Source organism: Dromiciops gliroides, chromosome 4, assembly GCF_019393635.1.
Source record: "Dromiciops gliroides isolate mDroGli1 chromosome 4, mDroGli1.pri, whole genome shotgun sequence".
In the NCBI taxonomy this organism is placed as follows: Eukaryota; Metazoa; Chordata; class Mammalia; order Microbiotheria; family Microbiotheriidae; genus Dromiciops; species Dromiciops gliroides.
The window spans coordinates 76,877,945-76,893,836 of NC_057864.1; the positions used below are offsets into that span (position 1 = coordinate 76,877,945).

The window sequence follows — 15,892 nt, forward strand, 5'->3', positions numbered from 1 at the left end:
TCACTCCAGTATTTTTGCCCAAAAAATACCCAAATGGGGTCCCAAGCAGTCAGTCTTGACTGAACAATAAAAACAACAAAGACCTACAAAGTTAAGAAAAATATTTAGCTATCTACTTAACATAGATCTTCTAATGTGTTCCCATTAAAGTTTTCTTTTTTTAAATGCATTTGTGGGGCAGCTAGATGGCGCAGTGGATGGAACACTGGCCCTGGATTCAGGAGGACCCGAGTTCTGATCCGGCCTCAGACACTTAACACTTAAGTGGCTGTGTGACCCTGGGCAAGTCACTTAACCCCAATTGCCCCTCGAGCCCCCCCCATCCCCCCCCCAAATGCATTTGCCTTCTATGGAATGCTACATTTATTTCTACATGTTTTCTGGATTCATACTTGAAAAGTATTAGCAGTATTTCAAAATGAGGGCCTGAAAAACCAAGTTCCATTGACATGATTTTAATCTAGGCAAATATACAAACTCAGCTTACTGTCCTATATAATATGCAGGAGAAAACCTTAATTCATAGAATTAAAAGATCTAGAAATTTAATCTGACAACCCCAGATAGGAAAAGAAAAGTCAAACTATTATTTTAATATAATGAATTATGACAGCCCTATCCTTTCTGCACTAATTCATCATTTTTATACTGTGTAGTTCAGTTCTTTCATGGTTCTGACTTCAGTACTTTCAGTTCTGACAGTTCATTGCTGTGGGCAGAGTATAGAAGTTTAGAAATAAAAGCCACCTTAGATAACATCTCGTTCTGCCTCCTCCTTTTACAGGAAAGAAGCTTAATGACACAGCTTGCCCAGTGTCATATAGCTAATAGTAATTACCCTATATTCAAAAAGTCTGAAGTCATCTGAGTTTGGTTTATCCAGCACCCATCATGTAAGAGGTATTTGAGGCTAATTTTATTTTTTGTTTGGTTATGTCATTCCTAGGAACTTAGATTTCTCCAAAGGCCACCAAGGGATTACAGGAGACAAAGAGGGACAACAGTGGCGAATTCGCCAACAACGTTTGATTTCCATAGGCAAATGGATCGCTGATAATCAGCCAAGGTATCTATTCCCAGTGCTTCTGGTCTCCTTTTACCTGCCTCCTTAATTGAAATTGTTTTTCAGCCTTGTTAAAAACAGTCATTAAAAGCCTGAAGTTGAAATTGACTTATTGACTTCATGGTAATTATCAAATTTCATCAAAGACCGGTTTATATCTTCACCCCCACCCCCACCCCACCCCCCAATGGTGATTTATGTATGATGTGTATGTGCATGGGCACTTTGCCTATTCCCAGACATCATTGTCATGGACTTGTTCTGTAATGTAGAAACTTGTATGTAAGTCTGACTGTGTAGTGAATGCTAGAGTGGTGCAGTGATGCATGTATAGAGCAGAGGAAACAGTGTATGCGGTGACAGTCATGTCAACCTCCAGAGGATGATGAAGAATATTTGGAACCACAGGGTGATTGTAACTTGTCTGTTAACTCTGTGCCAGACACACTTATATTTGGCTGTTTGCTGTAGCGAATACAGCTGGACTACATGGACAGACTCTTGGACTCTATACACAATTTAGTGTATGTGACTTATTAGGTTTGTGTTGTTCATGCATGGATTCATTTCTACTTTTCTTTTAGGCTGATTCAGTGTGAAAATGAGGTAGGGAAATTGTTGTTTATCACAGAGATCCCAGAGTTATTACTAGAAGACCCCAGTGAAGCCAAAGAGAACTTTGTCCTTCAAGAAGCATCCCTCGTGGAGTCCCTACCAGCGGAAGGGAGCCCGGGGCTAAAATCCGTGCTCTCTACAGGCAGAAATGTGAGCACCAACTGCGACACCACGGAGAAACCCATGGTCACCTTCAAGGAGAACATTAAGCCTCGAGAGGTGAACAGAGAGCAAGGAAGAAGCTACCCACCCAAAGAGGTGAGAAGGGACTATAGCAAAGGCATAGCAGTTACTAAAAGTGATGGAAAGAAGGACAACAACAAGAGGAAAAATGAGACCAAGAAATGCACCTTAGAGAAGTTGCAGGAAGCGGGAAAGCAGAGTGTGGCGGTGCAGGTAAGATGCGTTTGAATAAAATGTAGAAGAAGGACTTGTCAGGAACCAGAGCTTTAGTTGTGCCCCCAAGCCTTCCTGGTGGCCAAAGGACGGTCTGCGGTCTTCCACTCTGGGCTAAGGTACATTGGAGCCAGGGGGAAAACTGGGAGGAGCTCTCTTTAGTAACCTTTCAGGACTAAGATTCTGATGTAGTCTATGTTTATGGAAGGGTTACCAGTGCCACCCCATTCATTTGAGTCTGGTTGTTTGATTTAAACAAGTCAGCCAGCAGTTTAAACTTACTATAGACTCAACCTTCCGTCATACCAGCCAGCTATGAAGTAGTCTCCTTGGAAGGTATGAATTCATTTGTAAGTGTTATTTTGGTAGACACCCTGATCCCAGATAGAACCACCAAATCCCAATAAAATGAAATTAAACTTCTGATAGTCTCTTCAGACTTAACTGGTTAAAGATCTCATTGAAGGACATGAGAATTCTTGATATATCCTGCCTCGTTTAATACAGCTGGGAAGACATTGTCTTATGTGGGGGTATAATATCACTGCTAGGTTAATCTTGACTTTTCTTATGCAGATGTAGTTTTAAGCTTTAATCACTTACAACTGAACTAAGACTTTTGGATCATCCTATACTGCTAGTTCCTTGAGTTAAATTTTTTGTTTCTTTTATAATTTTGTTACTCTCTTATGGTTTTTTCACCTTTGTTTCTGCACGTGTACACATGCACATGTGAAGGCAATAGATATTCACACATGCATACATATATGTTCTTCTCTCCCCAGACATCTATCCCTTATAGCAAAGCATTTAACCCCCACTCAGGTCAGCAAAACTAATGAAAATATCAAGCGAGTCTGATAGTATACAGTGTTCCACACCCATAGTCCCCCACCTCTGCCAAAGAAAAATTGGGAGGGGAGGTACATTTTATATGTTTTATTTAGAACCAACTTGTATCACTATGATTACACATCATTCAATTACTTATATATGTTATTCTTTCCATTTTCATTATTGGAACCACCATGTATATCATTTTCCAGTTCTGCTTTTATGTCACTTTGCATCAGTTTATATGTCTTCATTGAATTAGCTCTTCCTAAAGATGCTTGTTTGTTAACTTTTGTAGCAAGATTACAATAAGAACAAGAACCTTGAGGTCTGGTGTAAGGTGGGAATGAGGGAAAGAACCAACAACCAAAGGAATAGGGAGCTAAGAATTAGGAGAAAAAACAAGCATCTGACTGCCAGGCTCTTACCTGCAACTTTCCCTTCCACAGGCCCAGGCTTGAGGTTGTCGTCTTGTTTATTTGCTAGACACCCCATCCTTGGTCTGCCCACCTTGGGGCTGATGTTTGCAAATCCGACACCTGAACCTTTGTAGCTTCCCGTCACTGATAGGGGCTGAGACAGAACCTCAGCTCTGGCTATTGAGACGTGAGCCCCTCCAGCTGTGTGCGCACACAGGGTGACCTCATTGTAGAGGAGGCTGGTGTCTGGGTGGGAAGGCAAGAGGCAGTGGCTGCTAGTCAGAGCTCGGGGGTACAAAATCTCCTTGAGGCATGGGTAAGCAGAATGTGCTAGATGTAAAACCAGCAGGTGCAGGCTGAGCTGCCTACAAGCTGGGCCTTTGGGCAAGGCAGGCTGCTTCAGCATCCTCATTTGCAAAATGAGTAAATTGGACTGGATGATTTCTGCATTGCCTTCCATCCCCAGATTTGTGATCTTCCAAATCAGTCTGAAGGGTAGGGGCTTCCTGACCTGAGGCAGCATCAGACGGTTATTTTTTACATTTTCTAAACAAATAAAATGATTTTGTTCAATAAATTTAAATCCTAATAGCATGTATTTTTTTTTACCATTAATTATCTATCTTCTTATTGTAAATGGCTGTGAATTAAATTCTGCTTTTATATGCATACATTCTGCAGCATAATGCACTGCCTATGGTAAATGTTTAATGTTTGTTCATTTTAAATGTTAGAGCAAGTGTCTTAAATGTCATCTTCAAAAGTAGGTCCTCCTTACCCTAACTTCTAGTCTCTTCTAGTTAGTGATAGTTGCCAACTTGCTTTTGTTAAACAGCATTTTAGAACATTTTTCCTGTTGCTGCTTTTTGTTGTAGGTAAAATCTCAGACTGAATTAAGGAAGACCCCAGTGTCTGAAGCTAGAAAAACACCTGTGACTCAGACCCCAAGTCAGGCAAGCAATTCCCAGTTCATCCCCATACATCACCCAGGAGCCTTCCCTCCCCTGCCCAGCCGACCAGGTAAAGAAAATTATTCTCTGGAATCACTTCTTTTTGAGGGCAAGGAGTGTTGTCTTCATTATCCTTGAATTTCTCCCCAGGTTATTTAGCACCATCCCTTAGACGTATGATGTACTTAATAAATGTTTGTCATGTGACAGCAGTCATCTTTTACCTAAAATTCCACTTGTATGAAAGTGGATTCTTGAGAGCAAATTCAGCTTCAGTTCTCCATAGCACAATGCCAGAGTTCAAAAGTATTCTCTAAATACTTTTGAAGTTTTGCTTTGTAACTTTCCTCTCCATGTCCTAACAACTGCATGTATCATTTGAGTTTTGCTACCAACAGACAGCAGAATCTTAGAAAACATTGGAGCACTTTCTGCTTATTGTCAAAACCAAACTCTTGGAAAGTAGGCTGCCTGAAGAATCAGCCATAATCTATGTAGTGCTTGAGAATAAGATGAAGCCTTATGTTGTACCTTTATCTCATCAAGACATTTCATCTGTTGGAAACTAGAAATGAAAAATGGCAAAATGCCCTTCCTTACATTGTTCTGCATGACATTATGAAGGGCTCATACCCTTTAGCTAAGCTATCTTTCTTTTTCTATTTTAAAGGATTCCCACCCCCAGCCTATGTTATCCCCCCTCCTGTGGCATTCTCTATGGGCTCAGGTTACACCTTCCCAGCTGGTGTTTCTGTCCCAGGAACCTATCTTCAGCCTACAGCTCACTCTCCAGCAGGAAACCAGGTGCAAGCTGGGAAACAGTCCCACATTCCTTACAGCCAGCAACGGCCCTCTGGACCAGGGCCAATGAACCAGGGACCTCAGCAGTCACAGCCACCTTCTCAACAATCCCTTTCATCTTTACCAGCTCAGCCAACAGCACAGTCTACAAGCCAATTGCAGGTCCAGGCACTGGCTCAGCAACAACAATCTCCTACAAAGGCTGTGCAGGCTTTGGGGAAGAGCCCTCCTCATCACTCTGGATTCCAACAGGTAAAATGTACATGGGAAGCTCCATCAGAATACCCATAACAGGCAAGAAAGAAAATGGCCGCTGGGATTATATTCCAGTCAGTTAATTAAAATGGTCATTTTTATAAGATGTTTCCTATCACTGAAATGGAATTAACAGTTGGTCAGTAAATGTTTATTAAGCACTGACTATGTACCAGCCACTGGACTAAGCATTGGAGACTAAATAAAGGAGCTTCGTTATCTAATAGGGGAGACAACAAGCAAACAAATATGTACAAACAAGCCTGTATTCAGGTTACATTGGAGATAATCAACTGCGGGATGATGTTTTCTCTAAGAAAGTGTCTGACCAATTGTGCTTGTCTTTATGATGTCTTGACTACCATTCTTTCTTGCTGCTACTGTCTTTTCTCCCCCTTTTACTTTTAAAGCCTTTTGTAGAATTTTCTTCCAACGTTTGCATATGTTTCCATGGCCCATGAGAAACAGCCCTATTTTCTTTCCCGATCTCAGGGTACTGAATGAGTGATGTTGACAGCTGTAAGCTTTGTCATTGCTACCTGTACTAGAGGCAAAAAAAAAACCTCGGGTCTTCAGGTGGTTAGATCATGAAGATTTTCCATGCATAAGATTCATGCTCTAAAGACATGTAAGCATGACATAATGGGAAGAGCTAAGGCTCAGAAGTCTGGGCTCTGCTATTGGGCATGCACATCACCTTGACCAGTCCACTGCATCTCTGTATCCCTCGGCTTGCTCCTCTGTATGAGTCAGTGGTTGTTCTAGACAACATCTCTGGTCCCTCCTAGCTATAGTATTTCTCTCTCTTCTCTATAGGAAGCCCAGCATACTGAAAACCAATAAGAGAATCAGTAGAGTAGCATCTACTGAAGTCTAAAGTGTTTTGGATTCTGTTGCTTCATATTTGTCATGAAACAGTGTTCTCATATTTTCATCTTGGGTAAAATCCATTTCATTTTTAGTATCAGGCAGATGCTTCCAAACAGCTGTGGAATCCACCTCAGGTCCAAGGCCCATTAGGGAAGATCATGCCTGTGAAGCAGCCCTACTACCTTCAGACCCAGGATTCCCTAAAACTGTTTGAGCCGTCCTTGCAACCTCCTGTAATGCAACAGCAGCCTCTAGAGAAAAAAATGAAGCCTTTTACCATGGAGCCATATAACCAGAATCCCTCAGAAGTCAAGGTCCCAGAATTCTACTGGGATCCAGCTTATAACATGGCTGATAATCGAACAGTGATGACCCAGCAAGCGAGTGTGGACCGTCGGGGCAAAAGGCCGCCGGGTGTCTTCCCCTCTGAGCAGGATCCTGTCCCAAGGATGCCATTTGAGGTGAGCATGTTTTCCTATCCACAGTCCGAGTGTGTTGTGTGGAGAGCTCTCTGGGAGCACTGCATGGAAAGCTGCAGAATGAAGGACATGCTTCCTTCTCATTTGCCTCTTTTTTAATTCGGTGCGGAAGAGCTGCTGTCTGGGGTGTTGTGATGATTCCTCACCAGAGTAAAGGTGGTTTAGCAAAGAAATGTGTTTGTAGCGTTGTGACAGGGCTGGCTTGACTATTGTGTAAAAATAGGATTGCAGGATCATTCCATTTTTTTAAACCAGGAACTATTTCTTCATAGGGACAGAGAGTCAGCTGGTTATTTATGACTGCCTTTCTTTGCCCCATCTCCTACACAGACTATTAGTAGGTTATATTATACATGACTAAAGGGGAGCCTCCCCTGTCCCTGCTGCCTCCCCTGCTGCTTGGCCCCTGAATCCATGGCATGTTTGTAACCTGACAGCTACAGTCCCCTTCCTTCTACCATCGAGGCAGTGGCCTGGGTTTCTGCTCAGTGCTTGTTGTCTTCTCTCTTGCTGTTTGGTCTGTTGTCTTGTTCTCTGCTCATCACCATGTCCCCACCCCCCAGATCCCCTTCTCTCTCACCTAATAACCTGTGCTCATTTTGTTTTCAGTTTCTTTTCCCCTTAACCTTCCCTGTCTCCATTTCAGCCGGTATTCTTGCTCAAACCACTCCTGCTTTTCTCCCTCCTCCCTTACTGCGTCTCACTGTGCTCCTTTCTGTCACTAGGACCCCAAGAGCTCCCCTCTGCTTCCTCCGGACCTGTTAAAGAGTCTGGCTGCCTTGGAGGAAGAGGAAGAGCTGATTTTTTCTAACCCTCCTGATCTTTACCCAGCTCTGCTGGGGCCTCTCGCCTCTCTTCCTGGACGAAGCCTCTTTGTATGTATTTGACATAATTCTGCTGCTGCTTGCTCTAACGCTGACTCCTTTTCTGAGACTTTATTTGAAATCCATAGATTGAGATTTCCTCTTCCTTGGGTTTCCAAACAAGACTTCTTTATTATCCTTAGACCTAAAAAAGGAGAGAAAGCATGGAAACACGTTTCTAACTCAAAATTCCCCAATCATATTCAATTCACTGTAGCTTGAATTTTTTAAAAGTATCTAAAGTGGCCATGATATCCACAAAGAGTTATTGTCCTTCATATGCACGTCCTTCACATTGCAAAGCTCTCTCGCTATTTAGTTGGCAATTATATTTTGAACCCCTAGAAACTTAAAGCTTACTTTCGTTTTATTGAGAAATAGTAACATTCTTGAAATGTACTCATATCACAGGAAATTTGTGGTTTTTTCTGGATCAAAAAGACTATAAACTTGAATGTTTGGAACAGAAAGGTCTAAGGTACTTGGATATGTGAGGATTCTTTTCTATTTAGCTGATTCATTTGGGTGAGGGGGAGAGAAGGAGAGAAAAAGGAGATAGCCCAAATCTCAAGTCATACTGATTCCTAAACAATGGGGGAAAATATTTTTATTTGTAAATATCAAATGTAATAGAGAGTAAATGGCAAGCACAAAGTTTGTAAAGAGCTGTAGATTAAAATCAGTTCATGAGATCTTTATTTTCAGAAAATTTACTAATACTTGTCTGGTTTCTGGAAAAAAAGTTACAGAGTTATCCATCGAATTGATGTATATCCAAGGACAATATATATCTATAAACACTCATTAACAAGTTTTTCATTTTGGAGAGTTGGAAGTGTAAAGCACAAATCTCCATACTTACTATCATCTATATAGAAATTGTTGGTGATTGTTTTAAATAAAAGATTGAGTTCTGCTTGTCCATACACCAGGAGCAACAAAACCTAGGGGATATTTAAACAAATTATTTAAATCTCAGGAAGGTAAAACTTGATCCATCACACCAGTGGTCCTTCTCCCCACACTGAAAAGCACGACTGAATTTTCCTGATTAGCAGTGGGGAGAGCAGTTTCAGTCCCTCTTTGTTTTTCAGTAGTTCATGGTGGCAGTTTTTAGACTAGCAATAAAAAGCAGTTAGCCATGAAGCAAGCATGCATGCTACCACCCCCAGCCTAGAGAGTAAGGGTAGGAGATGTCCTGCCACAAGGTTCTCTGTTCTTTTTCTTCTACTGCTTTGTTTTCCTATTCTTTCTCTAAATACCAGACTTTTCTGTTCACTTGTTTCCTAGTGGCTGTCGTCCTTTTAACCAAGTAACCAAGCAAGGGTTGAGATAAGTGTGTGTCTGATATATTTTGTTGAATCCCTACATTGTCACCTTTTAATACAATCTTTCCATAGCATTTAACAGAAAAATACTTTTGACCCCAGAAGTCTTCACCACTTTATTCTGCACTGTTATTTGATGATGCATTCTATCTGAAAGTGCCTTGTATGTAGGTGCTTGATAAATATTGGCTTGGAATATATCCAGTGAGAGTGGCTTGTTTTCTATTTTTATTAAAGTCATGACAGATTGTTTGTTAGGACTAGCCTAATTTTTAGGACTTGGTTTTATTTGTTTAGCTAATTTAGTTAACTTATAAAGGGAAGCTGGCAAATAGAACGAAAGTGATCCTGTTTTCAATCATTAATTATAATGCTGTTTGCCAAAAGCTCAGTGAACCAAAAAATGCTGGAGTGATTCATTATCTGTTGACTAAGTATTAATTAAAAGGGGTAGTTATTTTCTCAAAAATATTCTATACTATGTTTTTCTAGGTATCTGATGAGGTACCCATGTCTGAAATATGAGTTTGATATTTGTCAAGAACTTAGTGCTAGATTAAATCTTCTGATATGTGAAAGTTAAATTTTGCTTTCAAGTGGTGGGAGGAAACAGGCTGTCTGTGTTATAGTCTTCAACTAGGATATTAGTACATATGTTGTTATCAAATCATCGATTTACTTCTTAGTTTATGGCAACTTCTTCTAATTGTTCACAATTTTTCTTTGTGGACATTAGGCATATATGGTAAGATGGATGGGATGAGTTGTCATGATGTGGTAGCTTTTGACTTCTGCTCAAAAACATTTTAAGACTAACAAGGGGAAAATATGCAAGAACTAACTTGATGAAATCTTTCCTTTTTTGGGTCTCTGAAGAAGTCCCTGTTGGAGAAACCCTCAGAACTCATGTCTCATTCTTCTTCTTTCCTATCCCTCACTGGCTTCTCTCTCAATCAGGTAAGCTAACAATTAAGAAATCTGTTTTGCATGCTGTAGATACATCCTGTAACACAGGATGATAGAGTTCAAACCATTTTAGTACAATTTAGAATCCTAACCTGTGTTGGATGAGTTTTTCTTCAAATTTCTCTGTTCCTCCTTTGGGCATCTTCTAGAAATTTGTTCTTGCTTCTCAACTTTCCCTATATCTTCCATGTTTGGACCAAGTTAAAGGCTCTCATTGAACTTCTGAGAGCACAGAGCACTTTGGCAGTTCTCATTGGTGTCACACTCATCATTATGGTTTTGTTCTACAGTCAGAGAAATCACTTAATTGACTTTTGTAGCTGGTTGGTTCTTCACATACGGTGGAAGCAAGGGCTATGGAAAAAGAAAGGAAAAAATGGAATTATCCAGGAAAGTAGTTAAATTTGTGGAGACGAGTGGGTCAGGGTTTTTGTGTACCCAAGAAAGTTTACTTTGGAAAGGTTAGAAATGGATGTCATTTATTCAAGGAAATGGATATTATATCTGTGTTCATAACTTAGTCTATTTTTAATTATTCAGGAAAGATACCCCAATAACAGCATGTTCAATGAAGTATATGGCAAAAATCTAAGTACCAGCGCAAAAGCAGAGATGAATCCCTCCATGACCCACCAAGAAACATCATTATACTCTCTCTTTGAAGGGACTCCATGGTCTCCATCCCTTCCTGCTAGTTCAGGTAAGAAATTTGGTCTTGTGTTTCACATCCACATTGAGCTATTTCATTAGTCGTTACGTCACTTTATAATGATATTTCTTTTGTAAACATAAATATACTGTATGTTTAGATTATGTTTATAGATTGTAAATATAAGTAATGATCACATAATTAAAATGTTTTTAGTAGCAATACAAAAATAGTTATGAAATGGAAATGAGCTGGGGCCCTTTTCAAAGAAGGGTTCTTAAGACAGAAAGGTTCCTGATGGTTCTCTCTGATGATCTGGACACTGCACTGGGTGCCGGGGACACACATGCGCCTGCTCTCGGAGAACCCAGAGACAGAATCTCTACTCGTCAGTGTGTCCCAAATAAACAGAAGGCAAGTGGAGATTGGGAAGGAGCTCAGATAGAAGGTCAGACTGGAGTGGGGCCTAAGTGGCACAGTGGAGAGAGCGCTGGGCTGGAGTTCAGGTCTGGCCGTGTGACCCTGGGCGAGGCCCTTAACCCTGTTGGCCTTAGTTCCTTCGTCTTTAAAATGAGCTAGAGAAGGAAATGGCAAACCACTCCAGCATCTTTACCAAGAAAATCCCAAGTGGGGTCACAAAAAGTCAGGCATGACTGAAACAACTGAACAACAACAACAAAAAAGATACTCCTCTGATGCCAAGGTCATAAAGAAGATGAACCAAGAATGTATTAGATCCCTAAAATGTGTAAAGGCAGGAGAGCCAGTATTGAGTCCCTGGTCTTGTCTTGCCTCATAGTCAAGAGATTGGTTGGCTAGACATATGATTATAGAGAAATGATTCCTATTTTGAGGTGTTTGTATAAGTTTTTGAAAGTATAGAATTTCAGCTATCACTCCTATTTTGTGGTTGTGAGTGCCTAGCTCATTACATAAAGGATTGCTCTTAAAACTAAAGAAATCGGGGCAGCTAGGTGGCGCAGTAGATAGAGCACCGGCCCTGGAGTCAGGAGTACCTGAGTTCAAATCCGGCCTCAGACACTTAACACTTAACTAGCTGTGTGACCCTGGGCAAGTCACTTAACCCCAATTGCCTCACTAAAAAAACAAAAAACAAAAACACTAAAGAAATCAAAACCATTTAATATAATACTTAGGTTACATTGACATTTCAGATGTGTGTGTATTTATGTATTTTTATGTTTATATTATATTTGTATATAACATTTTAGGCCATTAATTCTGGTAAGACAAGCTTGTTTGATGTTTTCCTAGACCTCCTAATCCAGTGGACAGATTCAGTGTAATTATTTAGCTAGGACTTGTTCTGGAAGCTTTGGAGCTGAAGTAGTTCTGTCCAAAGAGTGGAAGAGCCAGATTGTAAGACATCTAGGGTGTGCTTGAGAGGGGCCTAATACATCTGATCAATTCCTTACTCCTAACCTTAAAGACCTGTCATCATTTATACAGTGATTTAAGTGCTCAGTTATGTGGGAAATTTTAGGTCATGCTATGTGTGTGAAATACTTCAGTTCTGTAGTTTCCTGTATTGTTATTATTTAATAGATCATTCAACACCAGCCAGCCAGTCTCCTCACTCTTCTAACCCAAGTAGTCTGCCAAGTTCTCCTCCAACACACAACCATAATTCTGTTCCATTCTCCAATTTTGGACCCATTGGGACTCCAGATAATAGGGATAGGAGGATTGCAGATCGTTGGAAAACAGATAAACCAGGTAAAAACTGCTTTTCACTGCTCATGGTGTAATTAAAGAACCATTCTTGTAATCCTCACCTTCACTTGGCAAATAACAAAACTCTGAATTCACTTTCTTTCTTTCTTACCTTAGCTATGGGTGGATTTGGATTTGATTATCTCCCAGCAACATCCTCGTCCTCTGAGACCAGCTGGCACCAGGCCAGTACTCCCAGTGGGCCCTGGACAGGTCATGGCCCTTCCATGGAGGATTCCTCCGCCGTCCTTATGGAAAGCCTAAAGGTGAGTAGATTTCAGGGACACTCTTGCGGCAGGGTTTTTCTTTCTTCAAGATCAGGCAGGCACGTGTATTGAAATGTTTGGGGAACCTTGGGTCTGCCTCATGAGTCTCTTGAGTGGGAAAGGTTTCTGTAGTGGCAAAATGGAATGAGGAGAGAAACACTCAAGTTTCCATTTCATCTAAAGTCATTCTACCATTATCAAAGGGCAGTGCCCAGTGGCATGAATGTGATTTCCCCGTTGGACCAAACCAATTTAGGCCATTCCTTGTGTTGCTAGATGAGACTGAATTGTAGCCAAGAGTCTGTCCGATGGTGCTGTCAACCTAAATCATCATGGGCCTAATGAAAAGTTTTTTGTTTCGTTGGTCCTTCCCGGTTACCCAGACATATGTTTGACCGTCTGTGAAACCCTCTCCTTTAAGACGTTAGCCTCTCCTAATGAGATCTGTGTTTTTCAGTCCATCTGGTCCAGTTCCATGATGCATCCTGGACCTTCAGCCCTGGAGCAGCTGTTGATGCAGCAGAAGCAAAAGCAGCAGCGTGGACAAGGCACCATGAACCCACCGCACTGAGGCCGAGGTGGCAACCCTGGTGAACCAAGGCTCCATGAACCATGGCATGTTGGGTTTGCAGGACTGGCCCACACAGGAACCTGCGGGTGGCAGCCCTCTGTTCTGTTTCTCGCTGTTGAGAGGGCGTAAGTGTTCCACCAGCCCGCTGAGTGTGCACGAAATGTTCGCAGTGCAACAACAAAAAACATCAGGAACTCTCCTGTCCCCCTGGGGCCCACCAGGAGGTAGAGAGGAACTGCTGTTTGTCTCACTCAGTTACCTGATATCACCGCCTCTCACCTTCTCCATCGTGCATGTCCCCAGCCACATGGGAAGGGAAAGCTGAGAACGAAAGGCAGATGGGAGAAGCCAATGGGAACTTCTCGATCCTTTTTTCCTCTTTGGGGAATAAAATAGGAATCCATTACTGATTGCTTTGCTGACTGAGAATGTAGTTGAAATTATTCCTAAACATCTTTATTATTATTACTCTCAGTAGTAAAAAGATCACACTGAATTCTTCCATACACAGATGTGCTCGTAGTCAGTGTGTAGCAATGAAAGCCTCGTTCACTGCTCATGTCCGAGGTAGGTGGTGACAGGATGGAGGAACGTATCTCCTCCGCCGGGGGAAGTGTTTCCACAAGGAGAGTACATGACCTCACCTTTCACTCAGAAGGCTCTGGCCGGCCCTTTCCTGGCCTGGAGGATCCAGCAGAAAATGTCCTTCACTCTGTTGGTACTCTGAGCTACAGTCGGGGACACAGTGTGTGTGCTGGGGCTGTGCTGGACAAGCAGGTGACTGCTCTAGGGTTTTAAATTAACGTTTTTGATTCCTGTACATTTTACAGTAGCATAGCAAGCAATCTCACAGAAGCCAGGCTAGTCTGTCCATTCATGGCCTGACCCATTTTAATAGGTAGTAGAAGCTTTCAGTGTGGTTTTTTTTTTTTCCCGTTTTGTTTTTTGTTCCCCCATCCTATTCATCTACCCTTCCTCCCATCCCCAAAATTTCTCCCTCTACCCTATGCTGGATGCTCCTAATATACGACATCTCACCAAGAAGCAGCATGGGGTCCAGCAGTTAGGGGCCCAGCCCAGAAGATGGTCCAGATAGGCAGGAAGCAGCAGCAGGAGCAGATGTACAGCCTACCAAGGGGCACAGGTCCAGCTGCCCAGGCCCCTGCACAGCGCCAGTCCCTAACCCTCCAGCTCCAGAGTGAAATTCAAGGCTCTTGTGGACGTGTGCATCCCATGTGCACAGAAGAAAACGCAGTCCACTTCGGAAAAGGCGCAAAGAAAGGGAAATAAACTTTTTATTTGATAATTTATTAGGGGGAAAGAAGACTGGAAATTTTCTTGTGTAGAAAAAAAAGGACAACATTTCTGTTAGTCGTTTCCTGGGAAAGTAATATGGGAAAATTATGGAAACAATCTAAATGTCCACTTGCTGTGCTGGTGATAAATTTGTTTGTTTTTTTTTCTGGGTTTTGTTTTTTTCCTTTTTCAGTGTGTGAGGGTGTATGTGTGCTTACACACTCACACTCATTTAGGTATGAGGTAGTTCAGGACCTCAGAGCTGGGACATAGCTGCAGAGCACAGCCAGAAGCCCAGGCGTCTCTGGAGTCTGGGCAGAGGGGCCAGGTGCACATCGCTCATCCCTGGGAATGGTTGGATTCCCCCCTGGCACTTGCAGCATTAGCACTCTCTGAGTTTAACATGGTGTTTTTATTTTTGAAAGGTCTCCAAAAAGGGTAAAGCACCTACCCCAGTGGCAGTATGAAACCCTCTGTGCTTCTCTCCAGCCCTTCCCTCTCTCTGCCTTTTCCCTCCACCTTGCCAACCTTACCCCAGTTTGTGTGTTTGAGCTGTGCATCCAGGCAGCTGCAACATTCCAGTGTTTGAAATGTCACTGATTCTTGCACCCTAGACAAGCTAACCAGGTTCACCATCTCACTCCCAGCAGTGCCCCAAGTCCTAGCCACAGTCCCATTTCTGCATGAGAATCTGGTGTTTGGAATGTTTTCTGGTTCTTGGGGTGGGGCTCTTTACCCTACCATACTCATTGTGGAGTAATGAGGAGGGGAGGGGGGATCCCCAGCAGAAACTGGTTTGTGTAGTAAGCATTCTTTTGTGTTTTTGTCTGTCTGTGCAAGACATGCAGCTGCTGAAATCAGCTTTGCCTTTAATTAAACCATGTTCTCTCCAACCAGACTTGTGTGTCGATTTCATTTTTTCTACCTTAGAAATCAGGTTTATTTAAAGCTAACATTTCTGAGAACTGCATGCACCATTAACAGACTTTAAAAAGAGCAAAATTAAATACTGTGATGTTGTTGTCATAGGGGAAAACAAAGGTGATGAAAGCCTGAAAATATACAAATATTGGATCTGCTTTAAGTAAAGCCAAGGATCATAGTGGATGGATCAAGACTCACTCTGTTTAATGAGAAAGGGATGACTTAAGTCAAAGTCAGGATTCCACCAATTTGATCCATGTTCTTGCTTTTAAGTGGGAGATTTCAATGGCTGACATTGGTCAAGATACTAACCCTTCTGGGCCTCATTTTCACCATCTTTTGTTTTTAAGAAGGGATTGGACCTAGATTCTCTTAAGTCTCACAGTTTTAAGTGTTGTCATCTTGTGAAGTTATTTTTTGGAGAAATATGTCTCTGTATTTCCCTAAATTAGATCTACAGACATGGTGAAAGTGTGGAAGCTTTGGGGTGCTTTACAGTACCGTTTCCAGGGGCAGTCTGTTAGGATTTCACTTTTCAATCCAAGACTACATGTAGTTTGAACCAGAATTGCGGCCCCCCCCCCCCTCTTTTTAAATCTAATGGTTGAGTCAC

At 41.9% G+C, this 15,892-nt stretch overlaps 1 protein-coding gene across 8 annotated transcripts in view; it reads left to right on the forward strand.

Moving 5' to 3' along the window:
* The window catches only part of SMG7 (SMG7 nonsense mediated mRNA decay factor), a 95,956-nt gene extending 80,703 nt beyond the window's left edge, over window positions 1-15,253 (forward strand). For 3 of the 8 annotated variants that reach the window (XM_044001342.1, XM_044001337.1, XM_044001336.1), the window contains 11 exons: window positions 947-1,066; window positions 1,648-2,074; window positions 4,203-4,347; window positions 4,948-5,330; window positions 6,296-6,664; window positions 7,408-7,557; window positions 9,750-9,830; window positions 10,380-10,539; window positions 12,055-12,225; window positions 12,340-12,488; window positions 12,946-15,253. In XM_044001342.1, the coding sequence (XP_043857277.1) occupies window positions 947-1,066; window positions 1,648-2,074; window positions 4,203-4,347; window positions 4,948-5,330; window positions 6,296-6,664; window positions 7,408-7,557; window positions 9,750-9,830; window positions 10,380-10,539; window positions 12,055-12,225; window positions 12,340-12,488; window positions 12,946-13,059 (2,269 nt within the window). In that variant the 3' untranslated portion in view covers window positions 13,060-15,253. The remainder of the gene's footprint in view (window positions 1-946; window positions 1,067-1,647; window positions 2,075-4,202; window positions 4,348-4,947; window positions 5,331-6,295; window positions 6,665-7,407; window positions 7,558-9,749; window positions 9,831-10,379; window positions 10,540-12,054; window positions 12,226-12,339; window positions 12,489-12,945) is intronic. The other 5 variants (XM_044001339.1, XM_044001338.1, XM_044001340.1 and 2 more) reach the window with 5 other exon arrangements.
* Window positions 15,254-15,892: the final 639 nt, after the last annotated feature.